The sequence below is a fragment of the Danio aesculapii genome, chromosome 4 (genome assembly GCF_903798145.1).
Source record: "Danio aesculapii chromosome 4, fDanAes4.1, whole genome shotgun sequence".
Classification (NCBI taxonomy): Eukaryota; Metazoa; Chordata; class Actinopteri; order Cypriniformes; family Danionidae; genus Danio; species Danio aesculapii.
In genome coordinates, this window is record NC_079438.1 from 14,261,782 (window position 1) to 14,274,867 (window position 13,086).

The 13,086-nt window shown below is 38.8% G+C and overlaps 1 protein-coding gene and 1 non-coding gene across 2 annotated transcripts in view; one reads left to right on the forward strand and one right to left on the reverse strand.

Annotated features, from left to right (window-relative positions):
- Positions 1–438: 438 nt before the first annotated feature.
- LOC130222707 (gastrula zinc finger protein XlCGF57.1-like) overlaps positions 439–13,086 on the forward strand; it is a 42,328-nt gene continuing 29,680 nt past the window's right edge. Inside the window, exons 1-3 of the mRNA XM_056455235.1 lie at positions 439–519; positions 2,602–2,724; positions 6,565–7,521. Coding sequence (XP_056311210.1) covers positions 2,670–2,724; positions 6,565–7,521 — 1,012 coding nt within the window. The 5' untranslated portion in view covers positions 439–519; positions 2,602–2,669. The remainder of the gene's footprint in view (positions 520–2,601; positions 2,725–6,564; positions 7,522–13,086) is intronic.
- LOC130223952 (5S ribosomal RNA) lies at positions 11,452–11,570 on the reverse strand. The gene has a single exon (XR_008837059.1). It is a non-coding gene; the product is annotated as a 5S ribosomal RNA (ribosomal RNA).

Genomic DNA, 13,086 nt, shown 5'->3' on the forward strand with positions numbered 1-13,086 from the left:
AAGTTTAAATTGTGCCTAATTATGTAGGCTATTTAAAAATAAGTCAGTCAATAAATAATCAATAATCAAATTTTAGAAATGAGTTTGCTCAAGCTGAAATATTACCGAATGCCAGTAATGAGCCTTATGCAGTCAAATATAAAATAATGTAAAAAAAAAAAACTTTAGGGCCAGGCTTGACTGAAGGTATTATACAATCGGGCATTGCACAGAAACAATGTTATATTCCTCTGAAGAGACTGAAAAAGAAGGAATCTTCTGTCCACAAATGTTTCCCTCTGTTGTCAAGAGAATGATTGAGAAATAGGCAGCCAATCAGTTTTCGCCGAGCGCCTACAAGCAGCCAATCAGCTTTCTCTGAGCCACAAACAGACAGCCAATCAGCTTTCGCTGATCAGCGTGCAGGCAAACATCCCGCCTATGGCGCTCAGTCTGAGGCAGAGAGTGGAGAGTGCAGAGCTTTGCTGTTTGCTGTTTAATTCTTTTAATTCCACTACGGGTGTTGTGCGTCTATTCAAAGTAAGTGTATTATATCTGACCTTTGCAGCGTTCGCAGATTTGCTGCAATTATCTGGCGGGTTGAACTGTTTTAACACATGTGCTTAATGCTAATGTACTCTCTTGTTTTTAGCTCGATGCTACGCTGTAAACACTTCTGTAATGCGTTACTCGCTGGTTATCTACAGTTTCTGCAGGGTCTTAAAAAGTTTTAAATCTCAAAATCCAAATTTTAGGCCTTAAAAAATCTTAAATTTACCGAAATATTGTGTTGTAGGTCTTATAACTTTTTTAAACAGGTTTAAATTTCATTTTTTCATGTATTGATAACGTAAAGAGGTAAAGTTGGTTTTATATTCGAAAATTCGTTCATTTAGCAGTCTCTATATTGTTTACCATGTTACTTTAAATATTCGATCTGAATTAGCATGCAAGTGTGACTTGAAAACAACATTAACACTGTTTATTTGACTGTAAACAAACTTTGATAGTTATTGGCTGCTAATATGCTGTCGCTATTTAGAGTTTGCAAATAATACTTTTAGGAAATTATATTATTAAGGGGAAAGTCAGAATGTGTGAATATAAAACCAACTTTACCTCTATTGCTAACGTTACCAAATCTGGTCAAAACTAGATAAATGTAAGCATTCAGAGACATGATCATGCTGCACACACAAGATGTAGAATCAGCTACTCAAGTCTTGCACACATTTATTGAACATGTGTAACTTGTGTGGGAATATTTTGATCGTAAAACATTTTAATAGAATGTATATTAAAATATGATATTAGAGAATGATTTTATTCAGGAAATATTTAAAGGCAAATGTTTAAGAATGTGTTTTCTGGAGGAATTTATTTTTATCATTGATCAGACTGAAATAGCTTATAGGACAGTGTTGTTGTTATTTGTGTGTTTTAAAGAAACAATTAATGATGTTTTAGAAACCGTTATGATTGTCAGTTGTATAATGAATATTTAATACAAGTTGCCGTGAATATATAGCCAGTGTTAGGGCTGCACGATTCTGGCAAAAATGTGAATCCAATTTTTTTTGGCTTAAAATCAAGATCACGATTCTTTCTGATGATTTTGTTAATATATAATAAAGGTTAATATGATTAGCCTCTTATTATTGTTAATTCTCAAACATATAGTAAAACAATAATAATATTAGGCCTATGTGTAGGTTTACTGTTGCTTAAAATGCAAAATTTTGTATTATGGTGGACTTAAACAGACTTTCAATATGTCCTGTTTGTTAATTCGCAGTAAAATGGTGACATCACAATTATGAATAGTTGTATTCTGAAGTTGGGTTATTATGTTTAAGACATGTGCCTGTCATCTGTCATTGAAACCATTATATTTCCGTTATATATAGGCTAGGGTTGTTATACTGACACTGTAAAACATTTATTTTCATGCACAACACTTTGTGTTCGCTATCAAAGAAAAAAACACATCAAATGCTTGTCGTAATCATAACTCTAAAATGCGATATGATCATTTAAATGATGTGCGCACAGGTTTCACTTTCACTTCCTAGTGCGGCTCATGGCTGCTGTCACTGAGGAAAAACACACATACATGAAAATCAAACCTCACGCACGGCCCTTAAACGATCGCTATGTGCAAAGAACTGAACATTATTTACAACTTTATTACCTGTTATTCACAGCATATGCAGGTTGTGTTCACTAAAGTAGGTGTCATTTGCGTGCACACGGGCGTTCTCAACAGTAACCAAACAGTGCGTCAGCTCACGTGCGATTTCGCGACCGTAAATACATCATTACATAAAGACAGAAATGACATTTTGGGTGAATTATACCTTATAAATACAGTATGTGACACTTTTAATGCCATTTAAAGGTATCAATGTTGCTGTGAAGACTTCTGCGGCCGCCTTTTCTTCTCTCCTGACCGATAATTGGCTGAATCGTAGAAAAAGCTGAATTAGGATTGTGTGTAGGGTCGAATCAAGATCGTGATCATTTTTCGATTAATCGTGCTGCCCTAGCCAGCTGCTGATATGGCATTAAAATATAAATATGCAAGCAGCATGTAATCTGAATAATTGTCTCCTCCTCCTCCAGTGAAGCTATAAATACTGGAATATTCACATCGGGCTCCAGTGAAGAGTTTATAGAAGGACAGCGAGAACATGAGTGATCCAGAACCCTGCAAAATTAAAAATGAAGACTCTGAACAACAAATAGGTTGGTGTTTATTCCTGATCAGGGGTGGCGCGGGGGGTTGTTGGGCTTCTGGGCTTCAGCCCCGAATGTTTTTTTCCAAAGCCATGAAGCTTTTAGGTTTAAGTTTGGTCAAAACTTAGTTTTTCAACACATTATCCAGAAATATTGAACCGGTTCATTATTGCTTTCCCACAGGATCAGTAAAGCAATATCAGCTGGGCTTTCTCTACCTCTTTTCTTTATTTAAGAGTTTTTTTTTTGTTTGTTTTTTTATCAGAGGCAGTCCCACAGCAGTAGGCGGTTTCTGTCTCTCCTTTCTGAAAGCGAGTTTACACACACACACACGCGCGCAGGTGTATTTATGTGAAAGTAAAGTCTGACAACAAAAAATATTCTCATCAGGAATAAAACCACCTGTTTTTATACCCATGCTGACTTTGCCGAGCTGTAGCTATAAAGGTAGGTCTGCTACTGTTATTTTATACTGGGTAGGCTACTTCATTTATTTTATTTCATCAATAATTTGCAGAAAATGATGCCTTAAATGAGCAGGATTTTAAGGGTAATTTAATCCAAATGATTAAAGTCACAACTATTAAAAAACAACTTGTAATAAAACTGGGCAGGGATTAGATACTAAGTTACTTGTTATATAAATAATATTTTGATTCCTCTTGTCCAATTTCTGCATGCACATTTTTTCACCTGCTACTCTGCCAGGAACTTCGCCGCTGGAGAGCACCTTCAATAATAATCTAAACATTTGTTTAGAGATGGATCGCAAGATGTGCTCAAAAGCGTGGTTACATTTGGTGAAAAACGATGGCAAGGCTAAGTGTAATTATTGACATAAACTAATAAGTTATAAAGCAGAGTGTCGCGACCAACATGACAAAGCATCTGTGGTTGGTTCACATACTTCACGAATATCGAATTAAAAGAAAGGCGTGTTCGGTTTGTTGTGCTTCCTGTGGCTAACAACAATTGTGCATTTTAGTTTAACTTTTTGAGCGTGATGAGCAGTTCAGTGTTAGTTTTTAATTTCAATATCTTGAGGTGAAACTAAACTGCGTATTCTCTCTGTCTCCTCATTTATAAACAGCGGGACGCTCTGCTGAAGCACGCAGGAGACACGGCTTTACACTCCGTCATTCATAATCTTAGCTGTTGTATTGGAGTCAAAAGAATATATAAAGTAGAATGTTCTTTTAACTGTCCCGATATGTTTAATTTTTTTCTCTTGCAAAATTTTTGTCATTTCTCTTTTGCAAATTAGATTATTATTTTTTTTAATCTGCTTGATTCTTTAAAAACTGAAAGCAGCGCCCGTCAATTGGTGTTTTTTTCATAAGATACACCTTTTTGAATGTTTTATTTTATGTGTATAGTCTTTAATAGTGCTTTTTAATAATTTAATTCTTTTCAAAGCAGCACTCATATGCGAATTTATCTTTGAAAGCGTGGCATGAGAGTGATGCATGTGTTAGATGATTGTGTTTTTTTGCGTGCACGATCAATTCCTGATTCCTGAAGTTATTTAAAAAAATAAATAAAAACTGTAAAACAGAATAAAGTGCATGGTCTAATCGGAAATAAAGGAACTTGGTTTTCCATTTCATTATTTAATCCATAAAACAGGCTAGTCTTTTTATAAATTTGATTAATTGAAACTTTTAATTGCATTTCCTTTTCTTGTAAATAAGAAAAAGTTGCGTCAGATTGATGAAAACTAACCTGAATACCCGTGTGAACAGGGCCACAATGACTTTTTTTTTTTTTTTAAACATTGAAACAATTGGATAGTGTCTTCTGTCTAAATGTTGTCTGTTTTAGTGATGTTAGTAATGCAAAGAAACATGCAAAGCAGAATTCTCCTGAGCTCATTAACCTACTGATGACAGCCACTTTGTGTTGGCTTTTAAGGTGGTTAATAAGGTTTGCTGTGTTACCTTGGGAAGTTTGGACTGAACAGGAGAAAAGGCTACCTGATCAACATTACATTCCTTGAAAAAAACACCTGCAATCTAGTCACAGTCACATCATGCTTGTGTTGCAGTATAATCCGTAAACTCCACTCATTAAAATAACGGCTTGGTGTTTATACTGTAAAATCATGATGATATTTAATTATTGATTGTGGACCACAAATATCATTATCATGATAATAATATGATTAATTGTGCAGCCCTATACCCTTTCATTATGTTCTTGGCTGCTTTTGACCCATTTACTTCCATTACAACCACATTTTTTTAACCGCAAAGCCATGATGATAAAACCAAATAATCATGCATTCTAGATTGTTGGTGTTTTCCTTGTTGGGAAGAGGTAAAATGTGCAATTTTTACTGTTGATCATCAGTTGGCAGCATTAACCCTTTAGATAGGCCTGTTCAAAAAAGTTTCTGTCTTTTATACGGAGTTCAGTGGAGTAAAACAGCAGATTATAGTGTGCGTGCATAAATACACTTTGTAGGGGGACCAACAATTTTAACCCAAAACTGACCAGTCTATCAGATGAAGGAGAGCAGGAGTCAGAGATTCAATTAAAAGAAAGTTTACTGTAGATAGTTTGCAGTTACATCAGCAGAGGCCAGCTTTAACACTCGCCAAAAGTTTGTATACTGCTCTACATATAATCTTAGAACAACAACAATTAGACTCTTGCATAACGTCATTAACTGCGTCATACATGTAGGTGTTTTACCCCTAGGGGTCAAAGACTTCATATACGCGTTTTGATGCGTCTTCTCCTCATAACGCCAAAAAGAACTTAAATTACACTTTCAGTTTTGATCGTACAGATAAGATCAATACATCAATTGAATCTGTTAAGTGTCTAGTTTTTAGAAATGCGTCAGTAAAGTGCACTGACACTCCATGAAAACAAAACACCGATAACTGGAAAGGAATATCGGTTTCAGTGTTTCCTCTCACCCATTTCCTTTTTGTCGTCTTATGGGTGCAGACCAATGAAATAATGTTGACGGTCGTCACAGAAAACACCAACAATCATAAATGCATGATTATATGCTGTCATGGCTTTGCAATAAAAAAAAGGTTGTTATAATAGAGGCCAATGGAGAAAAAACAGCCATGAATATAACGAAAAGGGAGTAAATTTGCCCAGAGTGTATGGAGGTTTTTTTTTATTTCAAAGCATTTTCACAGAATATGTAAAAATAAAATATCCCCAAATATCAGTCCGTTTGCTGAAACAGAGACAAGGTTTTGGCTAAATTAAGCCTCGAAATCACCCCACAATGGATGAAAATGACCCAACAGCACACAAGGGGAAAGGTGAACATTCCAGCCTTTGTGCAGATGCTGTAGAGTATGTCTCATGTCTGTGAGGAAAATATTCAGCTGGTTGTTCAGAGCTGTTACCCCAGAACTTTATTTCTGATGCGTTTACCAGTCAGGCACAGAATGAACAAGTATTCCCTGTCTGCTTTACAAATTTTAGAAAGACATTTTGTTGTAATTTTGAATACATATGAATAAAAATAGGCCATTTACAGCTTTCAAATCTGTGTCTTATCAATATGACCAAAAGGACTTTTATGATCAATTATGTAAAAAACTCTGAAAACTGGACTGACTGTTTCAATTTACTATAACTTGTATGTTAAGCGGCTTTGACACAATTTACATTGTAAAAGCACTAGATAAATAAAGATGAATTGAATTGAATCTGCTTTAATGTGTACATGTTGATGGACTAAACAAAAAATGATCTGATTTAATTTACATTTAATGTGCATCAAAATTACAGTGTGTGTAGCCGATGTTTTCAGTGTCTTTTCAATTTTCAGCTTTTGATGAGTCTTAATGAAAATAATGTTTTATTTTTTTATTTCAGACCTAATTGAAGAGAATGAGGGGAGTAAAGAGGAGGAACATCTTGTCAAAATTGAGGAAAAAACTAATTTACAGACTGATGTTTTTTTGAAAAGGAGAGACAAGAATCGTTTCACCTGCACTCAGTGTGGAAAGAGTTTGGCAGACAAAAGCAAACTTAAAATTCACATGAGGATCCACACTGGAGAGAAACCATTCACATGCACTCATTGTGGGAAGAGTTTCAGCCAAACCTCAAACCTTAATCAACACATGAGGATCCACACTGGAGAGAAACCATTCACTTGCACTCAGTGTGGGAAGAGTTTCATCCGCTTATCATACCTTAATCAGCACATGAGGATCCACACTGGAGAGAAACCATTCACATGCACTCAGTGTGGAAAGAGTTTCAGGATATCATCATCCCTTAATCTACACATGAGGAACCACACTGGAGAGAAACCATTCACTTGCACTCAGTGTAGGAAGAGTTTTAACTGCTCATCGCACCTTAATAAACACATGTGGAACCACACTGGAGAGAAACCATTCACATGCACTCAGTGTGGGAAGAGTTTCAGCCGATCATCATCCCTTAATCAACACATGATGATCCACACTGGAGAGAAACCATTCACTTGCACTCAGTGTGGGAAGAGTTTTAACAGCTCATCACACCTTATTCAGCACATGAGAATCCACACTGGAGAGAAACCATTCTCATGCACTCAGTGTGGGAATAGTTTTAACAGCTCATCAGACCTTAATAAGCACATGAGGATCCACACTGGAGAGAAACCATTCTCATGCACTCAGTGTGGGAAGAGTTTCAGCCAATCCTCATCCCTCAGTCACCACATAAGGATCCACACTGGAGAGAAACCATTCACATGCACTCAGTGTGTGAAGAGTTTTAGCCAATGGTCATCCCTTAATCACCATATGAGGATCCATGCTGGAGAGAAACCATTCACATGCACTTAAGCCGCGGTCACACTGGACTTTTCTCCCCATAGACTTTCATTCATACGCACGCGAATGCATCAGACCAGAAATGCAAGTTCGGGCATCAAGTTTCGCAGTTCATTGCCTTGCAAAGTTCAAGCTTGGTGAACTCTGACATGCAAAATCACATAACTTGACTGTGTGAGACCAGTCGAAGATCAAAACATGACCTCTCTGAACAGAAATTTAAAATATGGACCAATTGCTCACTTTTTTAATATCTAATCGTCTTGTTTAATCCCGCCCCTTTTTGCAGCGCTGTACAACAGAATTTTGCATGCTCAAACTCGAGTGACCGCAGCTTCGGTGTGGTATGAGTTTCAGCAACTCATCAAACCTTAATAAACACATGAAGATCCACACTGGTGTGAAAGAGAATATGTGCTTGAGTATGAGAAGACTTTTATTACAGCTCCAAAATTGAAACCACACCAGACGATTCTCACTGGAGAGAAACCATACAGATCTGATCAGTGTCTAAAGAGTTTCGCTCATTCGGCGCAGCTTAAGAAACACATTAACAAAAAGTTGCACACATGACATGAATGCAGCAAAACATTTTCTCATGTGCACATGATGTTTCATGTCTGAATAATGTTTGAAAAGTCTGAGTGACTGTATACTATTTTCCAACACTCCTATACTGCAGAAGGTTGTAAATGTGTCGCGTTTACCATAAACACAATGATGGCGGCTGAAAGAAGAACAGTTTCATAAACACTGTGGCTTGAAATCTCTTTGTAAGTGATTGTACAGGTGCAGATACATCTGTACTCCACTCTCCAGTGTATTCATGTAACTAGTGTTGTTTTGGGTGATGTTCTCTGTTTGACTCCCTGAATGAGAAATCCAGATTGGAGTATGTGGGAAATCCTGGTTGGATGTGGCATTACTTATCAATGGGCATATAAAAGTTGTTGTGCTAGCTACCCCAGAATGCTGTGGCTACTCGGGATTCCTTATGTCAAGACCTGCCATCTCATTGACTTTTTAACCTTATGTTTTTTTTTCGCAATACTTATATCATGTAGTTAAAGTGTTGTTGTGATTATATTCTAAGTTCTTGATCTTCATTATTATCTCTAGACATTTGTTGGTTGCTTTGATTGTTCTATGAGTTACATTTTATAATAAATAATTTGCAATCAGGCTATTTTGTTGGCTCATCTCTATTTTATGGTGCGACTCAAACGAGCGGGTCATAACACTTTGTAAAATGTGTCCGGTTGTATCCGAGACCTTGTCCTTTCAGTCATGACCATAGGTGAGAGTAGGAACCTAGATTGAGTGGCAAATTGAGAACATTGCCTTTCGTCTCAGCTCCTTCACCACAACAGACAATCACATCAGCTGCAATTCTGCTGCACCGATCCATCTTTTAATCTCACATTCTGTTCCTCATGAAAAAAAAAAAAAACGCAGATACTTGAACTCCATTTGGGGTAAGGACTCTCCTCCAAACTGGAGATGGCCACCTTTTTCCAGTCAAGCACCATGGTTTCGGTCTTACAGGTGCTGTTTCCCTGCCATGTCACACTCAGCAGCTACTTCATTTAAGCAGGCTAGGGTAACCCCACTGCTAAAGAAACCCAACCTGGATCAAACGCTACTTGAAAACTACCGACCGGTATCCCTGCTTCCATTCATGGCCAAAATTTTGGACAATGTAGTGTTCAATCAAGTCCTGGGCTTTCTTACTCAAAACAACCTCATGGACAACAAGCAATCTGGCTTTAAGAAAGGCCACTCAACTGAGACTGCCCTGCTCTCGGTCGTGGAGGATCTCAGACTGGCTAAAGCAGACTCTAAATCATCTGTCCTCTTCTTGCTGGATTTATCAGCTGCTTTTGACACTGTAAACCACCAGATCCTGATATCTACGCTTGAGTCACTGGGCGTTGCAGGCACTGTTATTCAATGGTTCAGATCTTACCTCTCTGACAGGTCATTCAGGGTGTCTCGGAGGGGAGAGGTGTCCAACCTACAGCATCTAAACACTGGGGTACCTCGGGGCTCTGTTCTTGGGCCACTTCTCTTGTCCATCTACACGACATCTTTAGGACCAGTCATCCAGAAACATTGATTTTTCTACAACTGCTATGCTGATGACACCCAGCTATACCTCTCTTTTCACCCTGATGATCCCTCGGTTCCAGCTTGCATCTCAGCCTGCCTGTCAGACATTTCACACTGAATGAAAGATCATCATCTTCAGCTTAACCTCGCGAACACGGAAATGCTTGAAATTACTGCCAACCCGACTCTACACCATAACTTTTCAATCCAGATGGATGGGGCAACCATTACTGCATCCAAAATGGTAAAAAGCCTTGGAGTAACGATTGATGACCAACTAAACTTCTCTGACCACATGTCTAGAACTGCTCAATCTTGCAGATTCGCACTCTATAACATCAGAAAGGTCCGACCCTTCATATCTGAACATGCAGCTCAACTTATTGTTCAAGCTCTTGTTTTCTCCAAACTGGATTATTGCAACTCTCTACTAGCCGGGCTTCCAGCTAATTCTATCAAACCTCTTCAGCTGCTTTAGAATGCAGCAGCACGAGTGGTCTTTGATGAACCCAAAAGAGCACATGTCACTCCGCTACTCACCCGTTTGCACTGGCTGCCAGTTGCTGCTCGCATTAAATTCAAAGCTCTGATGTTTGCTTACAAAGCGACCTCTGACTTTGCTCCTTCTTATCTGCTCTCACTTCTGCAAATTTATGTGCCCTCCAGAAACTTGCATTCTGTGAATGAACGTCGCCTCGTTGTTCCATCCCAAAGAGGGAAGAAATCACTTTCCCGAACTCTCGCATTCAATCTGCCCAGTTGGTGGAATGAACTCCCTAACTACATCAGAACAGCAGAGTCGCTTGCTGTCTTCAAGAAACAAATAAAAACTCAACTATTTAGTCTCCACTTTCCTCTCTGGCTATACCACTGACTGTACTCTCTCAAAAAAAAAATTAATAAATAAAAAAAAAATTTCTAATGCTTTGCTTAGACTTTTTCACACTGATACTTGTCTATAGCACTTGTTCACTGCTGCTCTTATAGTTGTGTAAATTGCTTCCTTGTCCTTAATTGTAAGTCGCTTTGGATTAAGGCGTCTGCTAAATGACTAAATGTAAATGTGAAAAAGAACTTTTCCCATTATACATAACTTTTACAATTATAATTCTTCCATTTGTGTCTTTATAGTCTAATTCTACTTTTTCAAAAATCCCTCTTTTTATCAAAATTGCTACCCCTCTTTTCCTTTCTGTATCTCCATTACTAAATATTTCACCATTCCACAATTTTCTCATTTTATTTTTAATCTCATCTTCCCACTTTGTCTCTTGTAAACATAATATATCACACTTTTTTGTCAAACATGTTAATCTTTCAAACTTTTCACATTTTGACAATCCTCTTACATTCAGTGATACCACACATACATTACTCATTAGGATAATTATTGGATAAACCAATAACCACCATTCATTCTGAGTCACTGTCACTTAAACAAATGTTTCTTGCATATCCTTTTTGAAATTTTTTCCTTTCCATTCTTTCTTTAATCTCTTCTCTTCTTATTTTCTGTCGTTGTAGAACCAGTTCAATGTTTAAGCCACTTTTAGATCTTAATTTTAAATAGCAGGGTGGTATGGCCATAAGCGAGAGCAGACGTCAAGAGTTGGCTATTTGAAAAGAGGCGCAGCACCAGGAGCCGAGCGCAGCTCAGCTTGCATTGACACAGCACCGACAGAAACAATGCCCTTGTCCCCTCAATTGTTTACCTGTGTTTTTTTTTGTCGCACCCCTCCCAAATAAGATGAATGCGAGAAAAGACACCAGCAGCAGACCTGTGACACGGGGAAGTGTATTAGATGCCAAATGAAGGAATTCAGAAAGCTTACAGCACCTGGTATTCCCAGGCGGTCTCCCAATCAAGTACTAACCAGGCCCAACCCTGCTTTGCTTCCAAGTTCAGATGAGATCAGGTATTGCCAGGGTGGTATGGCCGTAAGCAAGAGCAGCCGTCAAGAGTTGGCTATTTAAAAATAGGTGCAACACCAGGAGCCGAGCGCAGCTCAGCTTGCCTTGACACAGCACCGACAAAAACAAAGCCCTTGACCCCTCAATAGTTTACCAGTTTTTTTTTTGTTTTTTTTTCGGTTTCTGCTCCGGGGCACCGACAGCTCTTGCTAGGTTAAACCAGCCAAGTCAGGGTACTCACTTCCCCCGAATGGAATCAGGGGAAGTGGGTACAATGACTTAGCTGGTTCCAGAGATCAGAGAGGAATTCAGAGTTTTTTTTTTGTTTTTTTTTTCGTATTTTGGGAAGTGTATCAGCTGCCAAATGAAGGAATTCAAAAAGCTTAAAGCACCTGGTAATCCCAGGTGGTCTCTCATCCAAGAACTAACCGGGAATCAAACCCAGTCCACAGCAATGAGAGCACCGAATCCTAACCACTAGACCACCAGGGAAGGGAGAGCAGAATCTTGCCCTCAAGCCTTGCTGTGGGTCTCCACACAAGTATGCTGCAGCTGCTCTGACAAAAATAAATCCAATGCTTGTAACCTCCTCCTGGAGAGGAGAAAGTCTCAGACCCTGGATCACAGTTCTTCTATGGAGGGACTGTCACATGCTTCTATCGACACCACAACTTGCCATAATAACAAAGCACAGCATGCGTTGAATGAACTCCGTATTGACAGAGCTGTGTCCTTATTACAAGCAACAAGCTAATGATGACAAGATAAGGAGATAGGGCCATTGGTGCAGTGGATAATGCGTCTGACTATGGATCAGAAGACTCTAGATTCGACTCCTGGCTTGCTTGTTTTGGTCTTTTTGCTTTGCTGACAGCCAGTGCACTGCGGTCGCCTTTCGCCTCCCAAGGGAGCTGTTCAGTTCCACTCTGGAGTGAGTCGAGTTTAAGGGGCCGCCAGCACAGAGCCCGTGGGGTGCTCTCCTGGTTTCAAAGGATGCCCAAACTGCAGTTTTTTAATAACGTCTACTACAGCTACACCAAACGTAAACCCAACCTACTTGTTGCAAAAGTCCATACCACTTAGAAGTCACCCAGCCAACTTGCAGCGTAATCTCTTCCACTTGTAAGTCTCTGAGCTGCAGCAATACCTAAGTGCTCTGATAAAACATGAATAAAAACTATGGCTTTTAATCTCCTCTTGGAGAGAAGAGAGTCTCGACCCTGGATCTCAGGTTTTCTATGGAGGGACTGTCAGATATCCTGTAAGAGTATCCCATCCACACAACGTCTTGCCATAAAACAAAGCAGAATGTGTGGTGACGGAACTCCAGGTTGACAGAGCCTTGTCCTTGTTTCAAACAATGTGCTAACAAGGTGCTGAACAGAGTGCCAGTGGCACAAAGGATAACGCTTATGACTATGGATCAGAGGATTCTTGCTTACGGAAACCATGAGACTGTGTATGAGAGAGTGCGTAAATGTAGGAGTGGTACTTGTGCAAGAGGGACAGTGAAGTGCGCATGATCAGAAAGATCTGAAGTTTGTGCCAA